This window comes from Heliangelus exortis, chromosome 17, assembly GCF_036169615.1.
Source record: "Heliangelus exortis chromosome 17, bHelExo1.hap1, whole genome shotgun sequence".
Taxonomy (NCBI): domain Eukaryota; kingdom Metazoa; phylum Chordata; class Aves; order Apodiformes; family Trochilidae; genus Heliangelus; species Heliangelus exortis.
Genome location: NC_092438.1, coordinates 391,564 through 409,621, shown reverse-complemented (window position 1 = coordinate 409,621; position 18,058 = coordinate 391,564). Strand labels below are relative to the sequence as shown.

Here is an 18,058-nt window from a genome sequence, read left to right as displayed (position 1 = left end):
GGGGGACAAGTGTGGTGGAGCCAGGATTACCAACCGAGGAGGCAGTTTCCATATTTATCTTGGGATGTTGTACATCTTTGTAATTCACTCTCCCTATTCCTACTTCATGAAATTTGTGCTACTGCTTTTCTTCCAACCTTGAAGTCTCTCTCCCTCATTCCCTTTTTCCTCTTCCCCTCAGAAGAAAGTGGGGGGTTTAACCAGGGGACAATTGCTCTCTTTTTCCCTAAAAGAGATAGTGGGACCCAGCCAATCCTGTAAGCAGGGTTGTGCATGTCCCCTGTGCTTAAGGTGAGGTGCTGGGACAGCCTGGTTAATAAAGGCTCACCCTCATTGTTGCCCAACTTGCTCTATAGGATACAATTTGTTCTGTAAAGCTCTTTAGTCTGTTTGTTTCTTCTTGACTGGGGGTGTTGGGCAAAGGGCATTGGCTTTGTGTTGTCTGACCCCACTGCTCTGTTCTGCAGTAAGCTGGGCAGTGGCTCTACCACGTTACCTGTGGCAATCCCTACTTGAACTGACTTATAGTTTGGTTTTGATTTTTTTTTTACTGACAAACGACACATCCTCCCTTCATAGCAAGCTGTATCCCTCCATCAGATTTGGGAGGTTTTGGAAGTGGCTGTCCCTCAGATTTCTATGTGTTAATTATTGTCAATTTGTTGGTCTATTATCAGTAGGCATAGATGCAGGTGTGAGAATTCCAGCACAAGTGTGGCCTCCACTCCAGCTTTGTCAGTGGCTTTTCCTGCTGTCCCTTGGCCAGTAGTGGCCCAGGTCCCTGTTCTGTCAGAGCCTGCAACAAGCAGTGCTGCTTCCCCCTCCTGACACAGGGGGACAGGGAGTGGGGGTTTGGGATCAATTCCCCACAGGTTGCCCCTGTGGTCAGGCAGTGAGGAAAGGCAGCTGAGCCCTGCGCTACTGAAGGCACAGCAAAGATGGAGCATGTGGGGGAGAGCTCTGATGAAGGTGAGAGAGCAAATCCTCTCCAAAGGGTGAGGAGAGAGTCTTCTGTAAAAGCTTGAGCAGCAAGTCCTTGTGAGGCCGCTCTTCCCTCATCACAAGGGGAGGAACTGGAGTCAGAGAAACTCAATCCTTTTTTCTGAAGGACTTGTGAAATTTAAGTACAAAGGACTTTGGCTGGCATGAAGGTGAGACACTTGTCACCTGCTTGCTTTGGTGTTGGGACGATGGTGCAATCTCCTGAAATAATAGAGAAGGCAGAGAGTTGGGAAAGCTGGCCAGAGATGGAGGCAGTGGCCAAGTGGACAGCTCTGGAAAAAGGTACTGAGTAGCTGAGAGAGCTGGCTGCTGCAAAGGTGATTTACGGTGCCTGCGCATGTCAGACTTGGGTGTGGATGTTCCAGTGCCTGCCTGTACACACCTGGCCCGGTTGCCAGGTGACAATGGGACCTTTGTTACATCATTGGTGACACCGCTGGACCCCGGGTCCCTTCCTAGTGCTGGGGTGGCCCTGGCTCAGTGTCCAAGAGGACAGTGATAGGATCAGACAGGAGCAGAGAGCTGCCTAGGAGCCCTGAGCCATGTCTGGTGCTGTTGGATCTTGCGAAAGCCGCTGTGGTTCCCCAGAGGACCATGGCAATTCCCAGAGGCTGCTCAGTCCCCAAGCGAGGTAAGAGCCAGGGGCTGGGGCTGGGTGGGCACCGTGGGGTCAAATGCGAGGGCTCATGAAAGGCCTTTGTGGTTTGTCCATCGGGAGGGCTGTGGTTCTTCAGAGGCTGCCCAGGAGCCTCCATCCCCGGGAGATTCCCTGCCCCGTGCAGAGCCCGTCCCAGACATCTCCCTGCCCCCACGCAGCCCCCGTGGCCCCACGGGCTCTCCCCGCAGGCCGTGCAGCCTTGGGGCCAGCAGCTCTGCCACCCCCATGCCCACCCCCCATGGCCTCTCCTCCTTCCTCAGGACTGAGCAGAGGTCCCTGAGCCGGCCCCCGCTGGCCTGGGTGAAGGATGAGGTGGAAGAGAGCGGTCTCCCCATCCCAAAGAAGATGGCCCAGCTGCTGGAAAGAGGTGAGTGAGGGGCCTTTGGCTGCTTTGCTGTGCTCCTGCATGGCAGTGGCTGCTGGGCACATCCCCGGCCTGATCCCTGCCAGTCCCCTCTTTGGGTCCCCCCGCCCAGGGCTGGCTCTGTCCTCGGGAGCTGGCACGGGGCTGGGTGCTAGGTAGGGCCCTTCAGTTAGTCCTGCCAGCACCTTCAGCTCCCCCTCCTCCCTTGCTTTGTTAGATTCCAATCCTGATGCCACCATCGTTCGGTATTCAGCTGCAAAGGGCCAGGAGACGTGTGCGGATGCTCTAGAAGAGTTAGGAGAGGTACCTACAGAGACTGTCACCTGCCTTGTGCCTGCTCCAGCATAACACATGCTCCCCATAACCTTCTCTTGTTGCAGGAGCAGGACAAGGACTGTCTGAGAGATCTGATAGCCAACCTTTGCCCCTCCACCCTCGTGAGTCTGCAGGATGTCTCGCAGGTCTGGCATTTCCAGAGCAGGTCACAGTTGCCCCCATGCAAACCCCCCAGGGAGGCTTCTCCCCCGAAGCCCTCTGCACCCCGAGGGGTACAGAGGCACAGAAAGGAGCAGAGGCTGCAGTGGGAAGGGGCTCTGGCCACCTCCTGGCCATGACAGATTGGTGTGGGGATTCTTCCCTGAGGCTGGGAGGGGCCCCAGGGACAGGAAGGCAGAGCCAGGCTTTGCTGCTGTTCCCAGGAAGCCGTGGCTACCAGTCCCAGGGTAAGGAGCCTCAGGTCCAGACAAGCTCCAGTTCCCCTGACACCCTGTGTCACTGGGGACACAGGATGGATACTGTCCTGGATACTCTGTGGGTATCTCTGGTGTCAGTCCTTGTGTTGGCACCTCCACTCCATGGGCTGAAAGGACAATGGGCCAAATCTTCCAGCTGCAGCTTGGGAAGAAGGGAGGGAGGGAGGGAGGGAGGGAGGGAGGGAGGGAGGGAGGGAGGGAGGGAGGGAGGGAGGGAGGGAGGGAGGGAAGTAAAGGAGGGAGGGAGGGAGGGAGGAAGGGAGGGAGGGAGGGAGGGAGGGAGGGAGGGAGGGAGGGAGGGAGGGAGGGAGGGAGGGAGGGGAGAGAGCTGGCCCAAGCTCTGTGCTGCATCTTTGGGACTGGAGCACCAGGACCTGGCCAGGGAGCCGGGGCCTTGGGCTGCTGGGAGGGGCCCCTTCCTGTGTGTGGCATCTGAGGGGATGGTTGCAGCCCAGTGGCAGCACCATCCTCCCCTCTGTTCCCTCCAGGCAGAAAAACTCTTGAGGTGCATCCACAGAAACGTGGAGGAGGTGCGCACGGAACCAGGGCAGTTTGTCCTGAGATCGGTGCTTGGGCTGCTGAGCGAGTGCTGCCCCGAGGCAACAGTTAGGAGCCTGTTGAGGATCAGTCCCTCCTGTGACAAGTATGAGCCCCAAGAGCCCTGGGGACTTGCTCTGTAGCCCAGGCACAGCACAGTGGCCAAGGCAGCCCTGCTAACAGAGTGTTCTGGCTTGCAGTGCTGCGCTGGCCATGTGGGAGATGCTGCTGTCCCTGCCCAGCGCTTCTGAGACAATCCTTGACAGGCTGCTCAGTGTGATCCAGGGCTGGAGACCAAACTGTGCTATCCCATCTGTGAGTGACCAGAGCAGGCCTTGCTCACCTTCAGGGCTGTTCATGGCTCCCCAGGAAAAGAGACACAGCCCCTCCTGCCTGCCCCCAACAGCCCCCTCCTCCAGCACTTGTGGACACAGCCCCTGGAGGCCAGCAGGGACCTGCCCTGCACCAACCCCCTTGTTCCAGCCCCTCAAGGCTGCCCCTTGAGCTCCCCAAGGACAAATACGCCACAGCAGCTTCCTTGCACTGAGAGCTGTCCCTGTGTCTTTCTGCAGGCAAGCCAGGTCCTGTACAGGCTCAGCCAGCGGCCCCGCTGTCAGGGGATCCTGGAAGGGCTCTTCCCCAGGCTCCTCATGACCCTGCTCTACAAGCTTTCCCTGGCTGCAGTGATGCTGGGGCAGGAGCAGCCTGGGGCTGATCAACCCGGCCCTCTGGGGTGCGCCATCCCCTTCTCCTGCCATTCCCCTGGGCCCTGGGCCAGGGCCCCTGCTCTGTGTGTAACTGGACCTTGCTCTGCACACAGGTTGGCAGTGGAGGGCATTAAAGTTCTGCTGCACGCTGCTGGCTGTGAAGGGCATGTCCAGAACATCCAGAAGGAGGGCGGCTGGGACATGATGCTGCGAGCGGAGACCCTGGAGAGAGGAGTCAGATTGCTGGCCAGGTGAGAGCCCTTTGTAGCCAGCGGTGCCTCGGCAGCCCCATCCCCGGGGGCAGAGAAGTCCCCAGGCCCCGGGCTGCAGCCGCAGCGCTGGCCAGGGAGCGATCCGAGTGGCAAGGGGTGCTCCTTGCCTGGGGAGAGAGCAGGGCACTGTCAGCAAGTGGTGTGGAGGCTGTGGCTGGGGGCAAAGGCGTGTCCTGGCCTGGGCTATCCTGGCTGGGCTGGGCTGGGCAGGGCAGGGCAATCCCAGCAAGGCTTTGCCTGCCCTGCTCACTGCCAGCACTGCTTTTCTTGCCCTGCCCAGAGAGATGAGGAAGAGCCCAGCTGAGCAGCAAGCCTTCCTGTTCCAGCACATGAAGGAGATCCTTGCTCAGAGGAGGGAATGGCAGATGAACTATGCCATGACTTTCTATACTGAGGTAAGCCTGGTGGGAAGCAGTGCCTCTGCCAGATGCTCCTGAAGCCGTCCCTCTGGCACAGGCGGCTGCCGCCGGGTGGGATGACAGTCCCTGGAGCTGGGACAGAGGGCTCTGCTGCCAGTCAGTCCCTGGGGCCTCCATCCAGCCCTTCCTGCTGGGGCAGTGCTCAGCACCCCCACGTGTCCACAGGCAGGGCTGCCCCCCAGAGGGGCTGTGTCAGCCCCCAGGCCCCAAGCTGGCAGTGGTAACCAGGAGCCGCAGAGTGCCAGGGTCCTGCAGCTCTGCCCGTCTCTCACTGCTGTTGTTCTTTCAGCTGCTGGGCTGCCAGGGCCTGGGAAAGGATTGGAGTGACCTGCGCCTCCTCCACGCCTACCTGAGCCATGGCAGTCAGACAATCCGTCTGCGGGCACTCGGGGGCTTGGTGGCACTGTCAGGAGATCCGCAGATGGTGAGCGAGGCGGAGTCAGGCGGAGCCGCCTTGGCAGCCTGGGGCTGGGGCAGGGGTAACGCGCTGGCTTGGGCCTGGCTGAGAGGAAGGAGGTGGCTGTCAGCAGAGAGAGGGGTGGCTGAGCAGGGGCCACAGAGCCTTTGCTGTCCTGCTCTCTCCTTCATCCCCATCGGCATGCGCAGCGCCTGCCGGGAAGCCGGGGGGGAGGCTGGTGCTCAGCACACGGGGCGTTTGTGCCAGGCTGCTCCTCCACTGCTCCATCCTCACAGAAATTCTCTGTTTCCTCCAGGCAAGAGAAATGCGGGGCAGATCTCTGCTGGACAGGATCCTGAGGTGCCTGAAGGATCCATCCACAGATGTCAGGATGGAGGCCTTGGTCTTCTTCCAGACCATGATGGGTCACCTGAAGAGGAAAGAGGCCAGCCCCGTCGCTCTGCTGCTGGCACAGAAGCTCCCGCCCCTCTTTGGTGATGTAAGGCTGATGTGGGACCTGACCCCGCAGAGGGGCAAGGGACAAGGACAGCTGCCCTCCAGCCCAGCCCCACGGGCAGCACTTGGGCAGGGCTGCTGCCCTCCTCACGGCCCTGGGCTCTGCTGGGAGGGCTGCTGGGCTCTGCACCCAGCATGGCTTCTCCTTGGCCTCGGCTTCTAGATAGGTGCCCCGAGGCCAGCAACCCCAGAGCATCTCCCCTCACACTGACCACGTTAATGCTTTTGGTCACCGTGGGTGGCGAGAGGCTGTTGCTGCAGTCACACTGTCTTCTTTCCTCCCAGGAGTCCAGCCAGGTGCAAGAGCTCTCCCTCAGCCTCTTCGGGGACACGATGAAGGCTGTGGTGGGCAGAGACAAGGCAGAGATGAAGAAGGCGATACGCGGGGTTGTGGTCTCGCTCTTCCTGCACATGAATGCTGAGAGCAGGAGTGTGGCTGAGGTAGAGAGTTGAAAGCTGAGCACCTGCTTTGCCCTTCCTTCCCTCTGCCCCAGCCCTGGCAGCAGCAGCAGCTCAGCAGCTCTTGCCCATTTCTCTTGTGCTGGCTGTGAGAGTGCCATAGCTGAGGTGGTGGCTGCCCCGTGTCCCTGCCTCGGGCATTGAAGCCCGGGCATTCAGGCTCTGTCCCCACCTGCCTCTTCCCAGAAGTAGCTGGGGACAGCTGGCAGCCTTGCCAAGAGGAGGGGGACGACAGGTCTCCTGCTCTGAGCCGTGGTGCCAGCTCCCACCTGCTGCTGTTTTGCAGGCCTCTGGCAAAGCCCTCCTCATCTGTGCCAAGTTCCTGGGCTGGAGGACGCTCAAGAGGGTGATCAAGAAGAAGAAGACCTGGCTGATTGGAGAGACTTTGGTGAGGACAAGCCCCAGGTGCCAGGGCCTGGGCTGGACAGGGGATGCTCCATGTGCCCAGGGTGTGAATGTGCAGCTGTTCCTGGCTGTCCCTGATCCAGAGCAGAATGCACAGCTTGGAGCTCAGTCCCCCTTCCCCTTTCCCTAAGGCACAGCCAGGGCTGCTTCTGCAGGCCCCTCTTCCCCCCAGCCCCTGGGTGCTGCAGGAGCCCCCGGCCCACCTGGGCCCTGGCAGCAGCACGGAGGGGGTCACAGTACCCCCAGGCCCCCTCTGCCTGCGGCTCTGGCTGCACCTCAGCCCCCCGGGGCTCCTGGCTGGCAGAAAGGAATGGCCTGGGGGGGAAGGGGTGGGATGGGCAGAGGGACTGCTCTGGCAGACGGGGAATGGTCTCTGCCAGCCCCATGACGTGACCTCGGGCACTCTCCAGCTGAAGCAGGACAGGAGCAGCACGTGTGTGGAAGACTACGTGTGCTTCAGCCTGCACTACCTGTGGGACCCTCAGGCCAGCGTGAGAGTGGAGGCCATCAGGTTCATAGGTGAGCCACAGCCCCCGGGGACCCTCTTCTGGCAGCCCAGCCCCAGCCCCCGGCGCTGCCCTGGCACCAGGAGCAGCCCTGTGGCTGTCCCGGGCAGGGCCCTGGCCTCCCGCTGCCCCCCCTGCCCTGCCCTGCCCAGGCCTCGGTGGCCTTGGTGGCCGCCTGGCTCAGTGTCAGCAGCGCCCTCGGGGACTTGCCCGGGGCCATCCCCGCAGAGCGCTGGGCAGGAGGGCGTGCGGCCGAGCTGGCCGGGCCGGGGGCTGTGCTGCCGCAGTGCTGGGGAGGGGGAGGTCTGACGGGAGCTCTGTGCACAGGGACTGCTGCGCGGCACCTGGGGTGGAATCAATCCAAACGGACGCTGGAGGTTGTGTGGGATGGTGAGTAGGGTCAGAGGGGTGCTGGCGGGGCAGGGGAGAGAGCCTGGGCAGGGTGCTGCCAGTCCTGGCTCCCCTGCAACAGGGAAAGGAGGGAGGGAGAAGCTGTGACTGTCCCATCCCTGGAAGTGTCCATGGCCAGGCTGGCGGTGGCTTGGAGCTCCCCAGCTTAGTGGGAGGTGTCCCTGCCCGAGGTGGGGGGTTGGGACTAGGCGATCCTTAAGAAGGTCCCTTCCAGCCCAACCCAGTCTGGGAGCCTGGGATTCCTGAGCAGCAGCTTCCAGCTGCTCCTCCTGGTCAGGTAAAGAGAGGGATGGGCTTGCACAGAAGGGTCTGTGCAGACAGCAGGGTTTCACCACTGCTGCTCTCTTTCTTTCTGTTGCAGCCCTCAATTGCTTGGATTATGACCCTGATCCCTCAGTCAGGTCCTTAGCAGGTCAGACCTTGCACATCCTGCAGTGCGTGAGGGAGCTGGAGAGATCAAGATGGTCCTGCCGAGGCCTGTGCTTCTGCTGCTGATGAGATGGGTCAAGGACAATCTTGCTGCCCCCATCTTCCTGACGGTACTTTCACCACCGCCCCGTCACGGCTGCTGTTCCCCAGACCCTCACGTGCACCCCTGGGCTGTGCCCAACGGTCTCTGTCCAAACGAGTGCCCCCAGAACTCTCCTGTGCCCTGGCTCTCCCGGTTAGACCTCCCTAATGTCATCCCAGCAGGAGGAAGTGGCTGCGCTGGGGCGAAGGTCCTGGTGGGAAGATGGCGTTGAGAGAATTGTCCCTGACCTAAGGGCTCCTGGTGCAGATGGCAGCGTGGGAATCAAGATGGAAGAAGCAGCCCCGTGCCATGACGCCCTTTGCACAGGCAGCACCCAGAGCCTGCAGAGCACACAGCATTTGTCCTGGCCTCTCCTGCTACCTGCACATCAGCCCTGGCCGCGACTTGTTGGACAGCCAGGTTACCCTTCTTTAGGGTGGTGGTGCCAGGAGGCAGAGGGCAGAAGGGAGTCAGGGTTTACCTCAGCAAAAAGCTCTTTTAAACCCGAGCACTGCTTTGTCTTCAGGGCTTTTTTGGAAAGCTGCAGGAACAAGGCAGAGTGTAAAATGGAGGGTGTTTCACCTGAAATGATGTGCCTCGTCACCAAGCACAGCTACACCAGGGCAGTCCTGGGCACGGCTGAGGGTGATGATGAACGTTTTGCTCCTCGCAGCAGTCCTGCTCAGTGTCATGGGCATCATCAGCTGGTGCTGAGTTCTTCCAGCCCACCTACAGGTGAGGAATTGCATCAGCATCTGGAGACTCCCAACTGATTCCAGCTCTCCCAAGCTCTGAGAAGCAGCTGCTGCATTCCTCTTCTGTCACTTCCAGGAGGTCACCAGGGTGTCTGCAGAGTTTTTGAACTCTCCCACAGAGACCTAGAGCAGCTGGATTCACACACCCAAACAAGATACCCTGTTGGAGGCTGTTTGGCAATGGATTCATCACCAGCTGCCCAAGAGGCTACAGGAGGTTCCAGCTGTGCCGGGCAGGGTCAGCGTCACCGTGTGGGCCCAGGTGGCTTGGGACAGCTGGGCAGGGCAGAGCGGAGCCAGAGCTGCTTTCCTTGTCTCATCAGAGCAGCAGGAGGTGCAGCCTCCTGGCCTCTGGGATAGCTACCAACAGGTCAAAAAGGTCCCCAAATAAAATGCGGTGTTTGGAAAGTACAGCGTGTGGTGAAATCTGTTGGATGGGACCTGGGCTCTGATCCTGGGACCGATGGGTGATCCTGGGCTCAACGCATCACAGAATCCTAGGAGTTGTCCAGGCTCCATTTTCTCACCACTCCTGTGATTGTAGAGGCAGAACACAGTGTATCCCTGCAGTGTCACAGTCAGGCTGCTCAGCGGCAGCTTCCCTCAGAGACTTTGGGGAAAAAACAAAGCTGTCTGTGGTTTGATGATTCTCCTGTAGACCGAGTCTGAGCAGTGCTGTGGAGCTCCAGCTTCGTGTGCAGTTCTGGGTGGTGCCCTGCAGAGGAAGAAGAGTGTAATGTATGTTGAGGAATTTGTATTCCTAACCAGTAAAATTCAGGAAAAGAATTGAACTGAGTAAGAAGTGAACGTGGGGCTAAGCAAAGCAGTTGAGACATGTAATTTTTCCACTGAAACGGTGTGAACAAAACACTTCTTCTTCTGCCTCAGTGCTCCCACCAAAAGTATTTAATATACTCAGCAATGCAAACTCTCTAGAAGACAGTTGTGAAAGAGTAAGGTGTGAGGAAGACTCTCTAAATTCACTTAAGAAACACTTCACTAACAGCAATGGTCTCAGGCTTAGGGAAGGCTGACAGGAGACAAGATTCTTAACTTAGTTGCCTGCCACCAGTGTCCAACCAACCGCCAGAGTTCAGTATCTGCCACCATCTTACCTGAGGGATCAGTCACTATCCACACACGTTAACTACACCAGGCCTGCATCTCTCCTAATGAAGGAACTCTCTGTTCTTGTTAACTAAGCCAGGCTAATGCATGTGTAGCAGGAAGAACCTGCACCAGTCAGCAACAGCCCAGCTCCAGTCCTAGCAGCACAGACTACAGCCCCACCTCCTGAGCACCCAACCCATCCATTCTCCTCCAACCGCTGCTCCCAGAGCCTGCTGGGCACTGAGCACAGAGCTTTGAAGGCACTGAAGCTACATGCCCTGAATCCAGGTGTTCTTCCAGATACAAGGACATCAAGCTCTTTATGTACCCATGTGAGGCTTTGTTATCTGAAAAACTGCAGAAAAATACCTTACAAAAATTTCCTGCATCCTCCACAAATACTACACGTCACTTTTCCCATGCTCTGTATCTGCACTTCATGAATTTTATAAAGTTTGCAAACAAAGCAAACAACGTATGGCTGCAGTGTGATACAATCCACGTCAGCTTGAACTCTTTTTAGTAATTTAAGCTGACCGATCATTCAACACTAAATTAAACTACAGTCCTCAAGGAGCTTTCAGAAAGACCCATTTTCGTTCCTACTAATCCCCTGTCCTTGATTCTAGACTCTTTTACATTTGTTTAAAAGCTCAATCTCTTCAAACACCAACATTTTTGAGATTGGCAACCATGATTTATGACATGCACACCAAAACTCAATTAATAAATTAAATTTAGCAAAAGGGACAATCTGTAAGAAACACAACACAACATTCTAAAAAAAGGTAGAGCTGGAAGAAGAGCAAGTTGGACTGGCTAGGCACAGCTTAAGTTAAGCCAGTTGTGTCTGCAAGGAAAAAAAGGAACACTGCTCTTGGCCCATACTGCTGTCTTTCCTAAACGGGCAGGAACTGCTTCAGCTACATCTTAGGCAACTTCCTCAGTCCAGTGACATCTGCAAGCAAACCTCTGATCAAAGCCAGGCCAAGAGCACTATTTCAAAACTGGATTGTAATGACTACACCTGAATCATCTGAACCTTGAATAGAGTCAAAAGCTAAATACACCACATGTAAATATCTATTTATGTAACAGAGTTACTCTAATTGAGATTTTAATTGAAAAATTACAATTAAAGTAAGATTTATTTTGGATATGTATTAATTAAAATTCAAGGAAGACACTTCTCTTCCCTATCAACAAAGAGCATAGGAATTTCCTTCACTGGTTAGCAATTTCTGACCAAATTCACCCTACAAAACTTTACAAACCATTATCAATAGATAGCAGAGAGGAAGAACTCCTCAATTTGGGTAACAAAGGCAAGACAAAGGAAAGAGATCAAATATCTGAATGAATAGAAATGCCAGTCCTCGTAGTATAGAAATATATAGAGATGAAAAGGAACAGAAACACCAACACACACTGCTGCCACGCAGTCACTTTCCATCTTTACATTTACTCAAGTCTGAGCCACAATCAGAGAATATTTACAATCATTTAGGTGCCCAGATCCAGTGCTTTAAAAATCTACTGGAAGATTTCACTATCATCCAACCAGAATATCCAGCACAGCAAGAGCAAGACTTAAAAACTCAACAATACCAATCTCCCACTGTAATGTCAACACAGGACCTCTTGCCAGTATCAAATTAAAAGAATAGTAGAACAGCCCAAAACAATCCAACATCCATTTAAATCACAGATCAGTGGCTCTACACTTTTAGAGAAATTCTCAGACACATTCAGCATGTGGTATTTCTAACATGCTAATTTTCAGGCTTTTAAGAAGAATTGCAGTTTCATACCCAGTGCTGTTTCAGCACCAATTGAACTTGTCAATAGCAATTTCAGCTTCCTCTCTGACAGAGAAACTGAAGCAGGCTTTGCCTCTGGTGATTGCCACTGAAATGATGGCACTGCTGAAAGCAAAGGCAGAGCTCTGGCTTTGCATCCCCCCTTCCCTTTGGTGCCACCTCAGAAAGGCCACGCTGCAGGAAGCACCTGGTTTATCAGAGCTTAGTGTTGATGTCACATCCAGACAGGGCTTTAGACAGCTGAGGGAAAAGGACACAAGTGATCTACAGAAAAAACTACCAAAAATGGTGGGGAAACAGCACTTAAATACGTGACAAAAAAAATTGAATTAATGAACTATTTCCATACTTGCAGCCTTTAGATGCCTTCAATAATTCCTTCCCTTCCTTCATCTGTAAGAAATGATGTTACTTCAGTTTCTTCAGGTCTCCATTCCAAGCTGTCTACATCTAAACAATTTACATTTTTTTATACAACCCCAAACTTGGATTCTAGCACATACTTCAGTTCACTATTCCATTCTGGGCTGCTTTATTGCTTGTGTTTCTTACCTTGTAGTTTCTGTCACTTTCCTAATTCCATCAATCCCCATGGCCCATGAGATCCTTCCTTCCCCTCTCCTCCTCCACAAAGGAATCTCTTCATCATCACCTTCCTTTTGTAGATCAACACTTCATAACCCAGACCCAGCTTGATACATGGGGTAGAAAAATGTCAAGCACTGTTTTCCAGAGGTTCCTCTTGGTGACCTTGAAACAAGGGGTGCCCTCTGTCTACATCCCATGTTGGATGCCTCTGGATTCACAGGAGCCCTACAAAGATACACAAGCAAGTATGAGCAAAGTAGAATGCATTCTCTCAGCATCCTCATTATACTGGACATGTTCATTATTTAAAAATTAAAAATTATGATTGAAACAATTTTCAGAAAGATTTTTATGGCGTAGACTGTTATACTTGTGAGACTGCAACAACTGTGCAGAGTAATCATAGTAATGAGTGTTCACTTCATTTGAGTAAGAACTGTTCTGAACAGAACAGTACAAACTCTCTCCTGGGTCTAGCCTATCATTTCAAAGTACTGGCAGTCTCCCTTCTGAATATTCAGCCTGGAGTTTAACTCACCTACCCCAGCACTGTTGTCTCTTTTTGATCTGGTGTAAGAAGTGGGAGTTGGACTCCTCCATCCCTGGTTCTCTCCTCTTCTGGGTAAACACACACTCATCTTTTTCAAAAATACACTCTCCAGGACAGTGACCAGGGGCAGGTCTAGAAGAAAACATTGTTTAAAACCACAAATACATTAGGCAGATGCATGGAGAAATGACACAAGCAATGGCTTGCATTCACTCCCCTGCTGAAACCACTCGTGTCTACCTGGCAATACTGACAGCAGTCACAAGCTTATAAAAGCTACCTTCAAACTGAGCTAAGAAACTGAATTTCATTTTCTTCACAGATTTGGGGGAATCTGTGCACTACTCTGCCTTACTGACAAGCACTCCCTTTCTTTAATAGATCTCCTGCAGTTTCTGATGCTGTCACAGTGTTGTCCTCAAAGTGGGTCCATTACCTGGTGTGCCATAAGCACACACAGGGTCGAGATCTTTGACTTAATACCCATTTCTGCACAGAAAGGGGAGCAGGGTGCTGTTCCACAAAGCAAGCTGCATTTCCTGAATCACAAGTGATACTTTTATACCTAAAATTGTGAGAAAGAATTGGCCACCTCTAGGATGTTGTGGAGTCCACAGCCACGCTGCACACTCCTCAGGGTGAGCTGGGGGGGGCACCCATCACACCCACATGGGGGATGAGCTGGGCTTCAGCAGGATTGGTTGGTGTTCCCCATTGCAGCCTCCACCCCGTGATGAGTTGGGCTCTCTTGAAATATTTTGGGAGTCCACCCTCCAGGGTAATTTAGATCACCTGGAATGATTTGGGGGTCACCCATCATGTCCCCTGGCCCCAAGGATGGTTTGTGGGTTGCCAATTGCAGCCAAACACCACCAGGATATTTTTGATGTCCCAAATCAGAGGCCCCAACCCCCGGGATCAGTTGGGGTTTCCAGGGCTGGGGTTGAGCCTCCTCCACTGCAGCCCCCAAACCCCAGGATGAGTTTGGTTCCCCCAGGATGAGTTAGGGGGAGACCAAATCACAGCTCCTCCACCCCCCTACCCCTGGGATAAGTTGGGGTCCCCCCCTCGAATCCATGACCCCCTCCCCCTAGCTTGGTCTGCTCACCCCCAGTTTGGGCAGTATTGGGATAACAACCCCCTTCCCATCACCTCCCAGTACAAGCAGGGGGGGGCGGGGGGGGCAGGACAGTGGGGAGGGGGGTGATGCTCAGTGATCTTAGAGAGCTTCTGAAACTGTGACAATTCTGTGATTTTTGGTGATCACTGAGATGGTTCCAGTTATGATGGATAAGATCTCATTTCCAGTAGAAACTCCTCTTGCACTGGGTGCAGCTTTAGGCTTTTTTACCAGTATGGAGGCCTTGATGGGGCATCAAGGGTGGGGTGTTGATGGGTCACCCTTCCAGGTGATGATGGTCAAACCCCAGGCCCATGCAGCCATTCTCTGCACACAAGTCCCCAGGGCTGGGTATCTGACACACGTTTAACAAAAGAACACAGCCCCAGGGATTTTCTCTGTTCATCTTCAGATGGGGGAAGTTGTGTGTGTGTGTGTCTGAGTGAGGAAGATCTGCTCTCCCATTTCATTTTTGCACCTCAGCAAAAACATTGCAAGATTTACGCTCAAGAAATCAAAGGGTAAGTGATGCAGAAGGCTCCAGCCACCATTTCCACTGATTCCCTAGAAATATGCAAGACCACACCATCAGTCACACTGCCCTACCTGCTGTAGAGGTGTCAGACCAGAAATGATGGTTTCAAGACAGAAAACACAACACAATCCAGCACAACAACAACAAAAATCAACCTGAAGATACCAGGTACACAAACCAAGGGTCCCTAATCAAACCCTAAAAATGAAAACAACCTTTCATCCTTCACAAGAAAAGACCACTCAGAACACAAGGTAAAAATCCCTTTCATCCCTGGAACCCAGGCCAACAAACCCAGACTCTGTCAGGAACAAGAACAGGCTCGCCTGAACTCTGGCATATCACAACCTTGCCACTCCATAGCCCCAGCACCAGGAACCCTAGCATCCCATTGCCCCAGCAGATTGTAGCCCAAAGATACCAAAAAGTGGAATACAAACTCCCTGGAGATCTCTGCCAGGGCCTTCAGGTGGCCCCGGATCTCAGTGATCACAGCTTTGGAGTGGGAGCTCAACAGAGCCACCAGCACACCTCCAGCATCCATCTTCCCATCACCTCTCACAGCCTGAAAAAGTGCCTGGCTTCAACTGCCCAGGGCTGAAAGGCTGAGGCACTCAGAGATATTGCTCCCATTCAGTCCCAGAGTGCCCTGGGAGAGCCCTAACACCCCCAAATCAGCCCTGGGACATGGACACCACAGCCGAGCTGTCCCCAGGGCTCAGGAGGGCTGTGGGGAGCAGGCAGGACATTTGGGGTGCCCCCAGTGCTGGCAGACAGCAGAGATGGAGACCCCAGGGAGAAGCCCAGGGTGCAGGGGCCTGGCCCTGCTGCTCATCACTGCTCTTCTGGGGCTCTGCCCAGCTCCCTGCCCCCAGCTCTTCATCCCTCCCTCTCTCTCGTTTGCCCACCACAAGTTTGGGCTTTCACTGGCTGTCTCCCTCTCAACGTTTCCCAATTCCTCCCTGCCTCTTCTCAGAGCTATTGCTGTTTCTCTCTCTCTGTCTCCACATCTCTCTCTCCCTCTCCTCTCCTGGCCTTATTGTCCCTCTCTCTCCTGCAGCCTCTCCCCTTTCCTGCCCCTCCCCTCACCCTTTCCCCTCTCTCCTGCTCCCTCTCCCACCCCTCTGTCACTCCCCTCTCCTGGGGCCTTTTCTGTCTCTCTCAGGCCCCTGGCCCACCCCTGGCCCACTCTCTGTCCATCCCCCCTCTCTCCTCCTTCCCGCCCTTCTCCTCTCTCTCTCCCTCCCTCCCTCCCTCCCTCCCTCCCTCCCTCTCCCCCTCTTTGCCCCCTTCCCCTCCATCTCTTTCCCGCTCCTCACCACTCTTTTTCCTGCCTTCTCTCCCTGCCCAGATCCCCTTCCTCCTGCTCCCCCTCCCAGCTGGGCGGGGGCCGGGGCAGCCCCGGGGTCGGGCGGGCTCAGGCAGCAGGAGAGGAGGAGAGCCCCGGGGCATGCTGGGAGCTGTAGTCCCGGGGCATGCTGGGAGCTGTAGTCCCGGGGCATGCAGGGGGCTGCCCGGCGGCCATCTTGGTTCCCGGGCCATGCTGGCAGCTGGCATTTCCCCACTCTCCCCATCCCGCAGCCGGGGAAAAACTCTGGGAGGGCGGCATGGATGAGCCAGCAGCTCGTAAAAGCCCTCAAAATGAAGGAGGAAGCTTGCAGAGGGGGGATGCAAGGGCAGGTACCCTAGGAGGAGTAGACAGGTGGTTGGAGCAGCTGGGGAGCAGGGCAGGAGAGCCACATCCATCCCAGGTAGAATTGAATCTTGCCAGGGATGGAAAGAGCAATCAGAAAAGCCTTGAGAGGCATGTAGGTGGGAACAAAAGGAGAAGCAAGGGAAACGTAGGCGCTCTCCTGAAGGAAATGTCAGACCTAGCTCCACAGGATATTGAGAATGCTGAGGTTCTCCAGGAGTTGTTTGCCTCAGTCTCCTCTGGGAAGTGCTCATTGCCTCATTGCAGAGGCCACAGCAGGGGAAAGCAGGACAACCAAGGAGCCCCCAGGGGGGGAAAAGAAGAGGTTTGTGATCATCTAAAGAACCTGCAGGTGCACAAGTTTATGCGGCCTCACGGGGTCCACGCACGGGTCCTGAGGAGCTGGCAGACACAGTTGCTGAGCCTCTGTCCATCCTATTGGAGAGGTGAGGGTGGCCTGGTGAGGTTCCCACTGATTGGAACAAAGGTACCTGTCATAGTTGGAGTGAAAGAACTAAATAAGTTTGGGTTGGAGAAGTAAAGAAGGAGGGCCTGTGAGCCCGAGGGATCTGAGAGGGGTCACTATTCCCTCCCATCTCCTGCCCACACCCTATAGAAAGTCAGGCAGCCCAGCAGCCCATCCCCTTTTCCTCCTGCTCCTTGCTGGGCTGCTGTTCCCCTCTGCTCCTTTCCCACCAGCTGCCACCTGCTCCTCAGAATCCACATCCATCAGGTGCTGGGAAGAGCCGTGGAGCTCCCTCTTGAGTCGGCCCTGCCACAGGGAGCCCTCAGGCACCCATTCCTGCCAGCATGGAGATGGGGTTGTGTGCGAGCTCAGGAAGCTGTTCCCAGGTGGGAGGAGATCAGCCCTGGCTGAGCCTTCCTGCAGTCCCTGGCTCTGAGGAGGAGTGGAGTGTCACGGGAAGAAGCGGGGTTGCTGCCTGTAATTGTGGAGCAGGAGTTTTAGAGGTAAGAATACCTGTGGTGGTTGGTTGGTGGTTGGAGGTGGACTGCGCTGGAATATTTTTTCCCTCTTCTGTCCCTATTTTCACGAGGAAAAGGCAGCCAATACCTTTGCCACGCACACCTGTAATGTTTCAGGTGTCCCAACATCCTATAATTCTGAGAGGAAAACCTGCAGCAGGATAACGTGCTCACTTTGTGGCCCCAGCGCCTGTTACAAGGCACCAAAATTCGCTCTTTTGTTACTAGAAGACATTGTTTAATATCAAACCTACTTTATTCTAAATCTGGTATCCCCGCAGAGTCGTATTTGTTGATAACTCGGGGGTTGAGTTTCTTTCAGCTGCCTGTTGAGTGCATTTCGGTGTCTGATTCAGCTGTGAAAATCACCATCAACAAAAATTCTCTTCAGTGAATTTACTATTGATGTATTAACAGCTCCTGTCAAGCAGTGAAGTGAAATGTCTCAGTGGCCCATTTGGTAATTGTTTTGCTTTTTTTGCTGAGCGTCAACATTGTCACTGATGCCTGTCCCTCATTTGTATCATTTCTGTCAGAAAACGTTTTCTAATAGCTTTTCAGTTGTCCCAGCCCCTCCACTGCTGCTTTTTCATGCTCCGCAGTCTGCCAGCTTAAATAATCTGTATCTAATGACACAGCCTTGGATCCTCTCTGTACCTTCAGCACAGGCTGGGAGGGGTCCTGGTGGGCACCAAATTGATCATGAGCCAGCAATGTGTCCTAGGTTCAAAGAAGAAATATGGTCTCCTGGGCTGAGAGATACTGGGCTTTCCAGTATAAGATTCCACCCCAAAATTCCATCTCTTACTTCCTTTGATAAAATCCAAAGCTTGGAAAATTTTTCCTTGTGTCCATCTTTAACTTTTGTCTTTTTCCTTCCCCACTCTGCCTACAGGAAACATATGCCAAAGGAAAGAAGGAAAAGCATTTCTGTTTATCTGAAGAGCCATCCTCCTCCTCTGATGATGATGATGATGATGGTGATGA

At 54.4% G+C, this 18,058-nt stretch overlaps 2 protein-coding genes across 9 annotated transcripts in view; one reads left to right on the top strand and one right to left on the bottom strand.

Annotated features, from left to right (window-relative positions):
• Positions 1-18,058, bottom strand: part of LOC139803945 (ankyrin repeat domain-containing protein 7-like) — a 226,787-nt gene that overhangs the window by 54,096 nt on the left and 154,633 nt on the right. The gene's annotated exons all lie outside the window — the stretch shown is intronic.
• On the top strand, positions 1,413-9,082 carry LOC139804127 (maestro heat-like repeat-containing protein family member 7). Of its 2 annotated transcripts, XR_011729280.1 has the most exons (18): positions 1,413-1,633; positions 1,921-2,027; positions 2,242-2,327; positions 2,405-2,485; positions 3,265-3,419; positions 3,514-3,628; positions 3,886-4,046; positions 4,134-4,271; positions 4,573-4,687; positions 5,001-5,135; positions 5,425-5,607; positions 5,910-6,065; positions 6,370-6,471; positions 6,899-7,007; positions 7,322-7,384; positions 7,767-7,944; positions 8,096-8,651; positions 8,748-9,082. XR_011729280.1 is itself a non-coding variant. In XM_071760963.1 (17 exons), exons 1-16 carry the CDS (start codon positions 1,545-1,547, stop codon positions 7,898-7,900), a joined length of 1,929 nt encoding a protein of 642 aa, XP_071617064.1. In that variant the 5' UTR covers positions 1,413-1,544; the 3' UTR covers positions 7,901-7,944; positions 8,096-9,082. The 2 variants fall into 2 exon arrangements, 1 of the variants encoding a protein (XP_071617064.1); XM_071760963.1 differs by having other exon boundaries at positions 8,096-9,082.

Excerpts from the sequence above, each read along its gene's own strand:
- LOC139804127 (XM_071760963.1), top strand. The coding sequence starts at position 1,545 with ATGTCTGGTGCTGTTGGATCTTGCGAAAGCCGCTGTGGTTCCCCAGAG. Across the intron at positions 1,634-1,920 it reads CTGCTCAGTCCCCAAGCGAG|GACTGAGCAGAGGTCCCTGA; the intron begins GTAAGAGCCAGG and ends CTCCTTCCTCAG. Across the intron at positions 2,486-3,264 it reads GTCTGCAGGATGTCTCGCAG|GCAGAAAAACTCTTGAGGTG; the intron begins GTCTGGCATTTC and ends TGTTCCCTCCAG.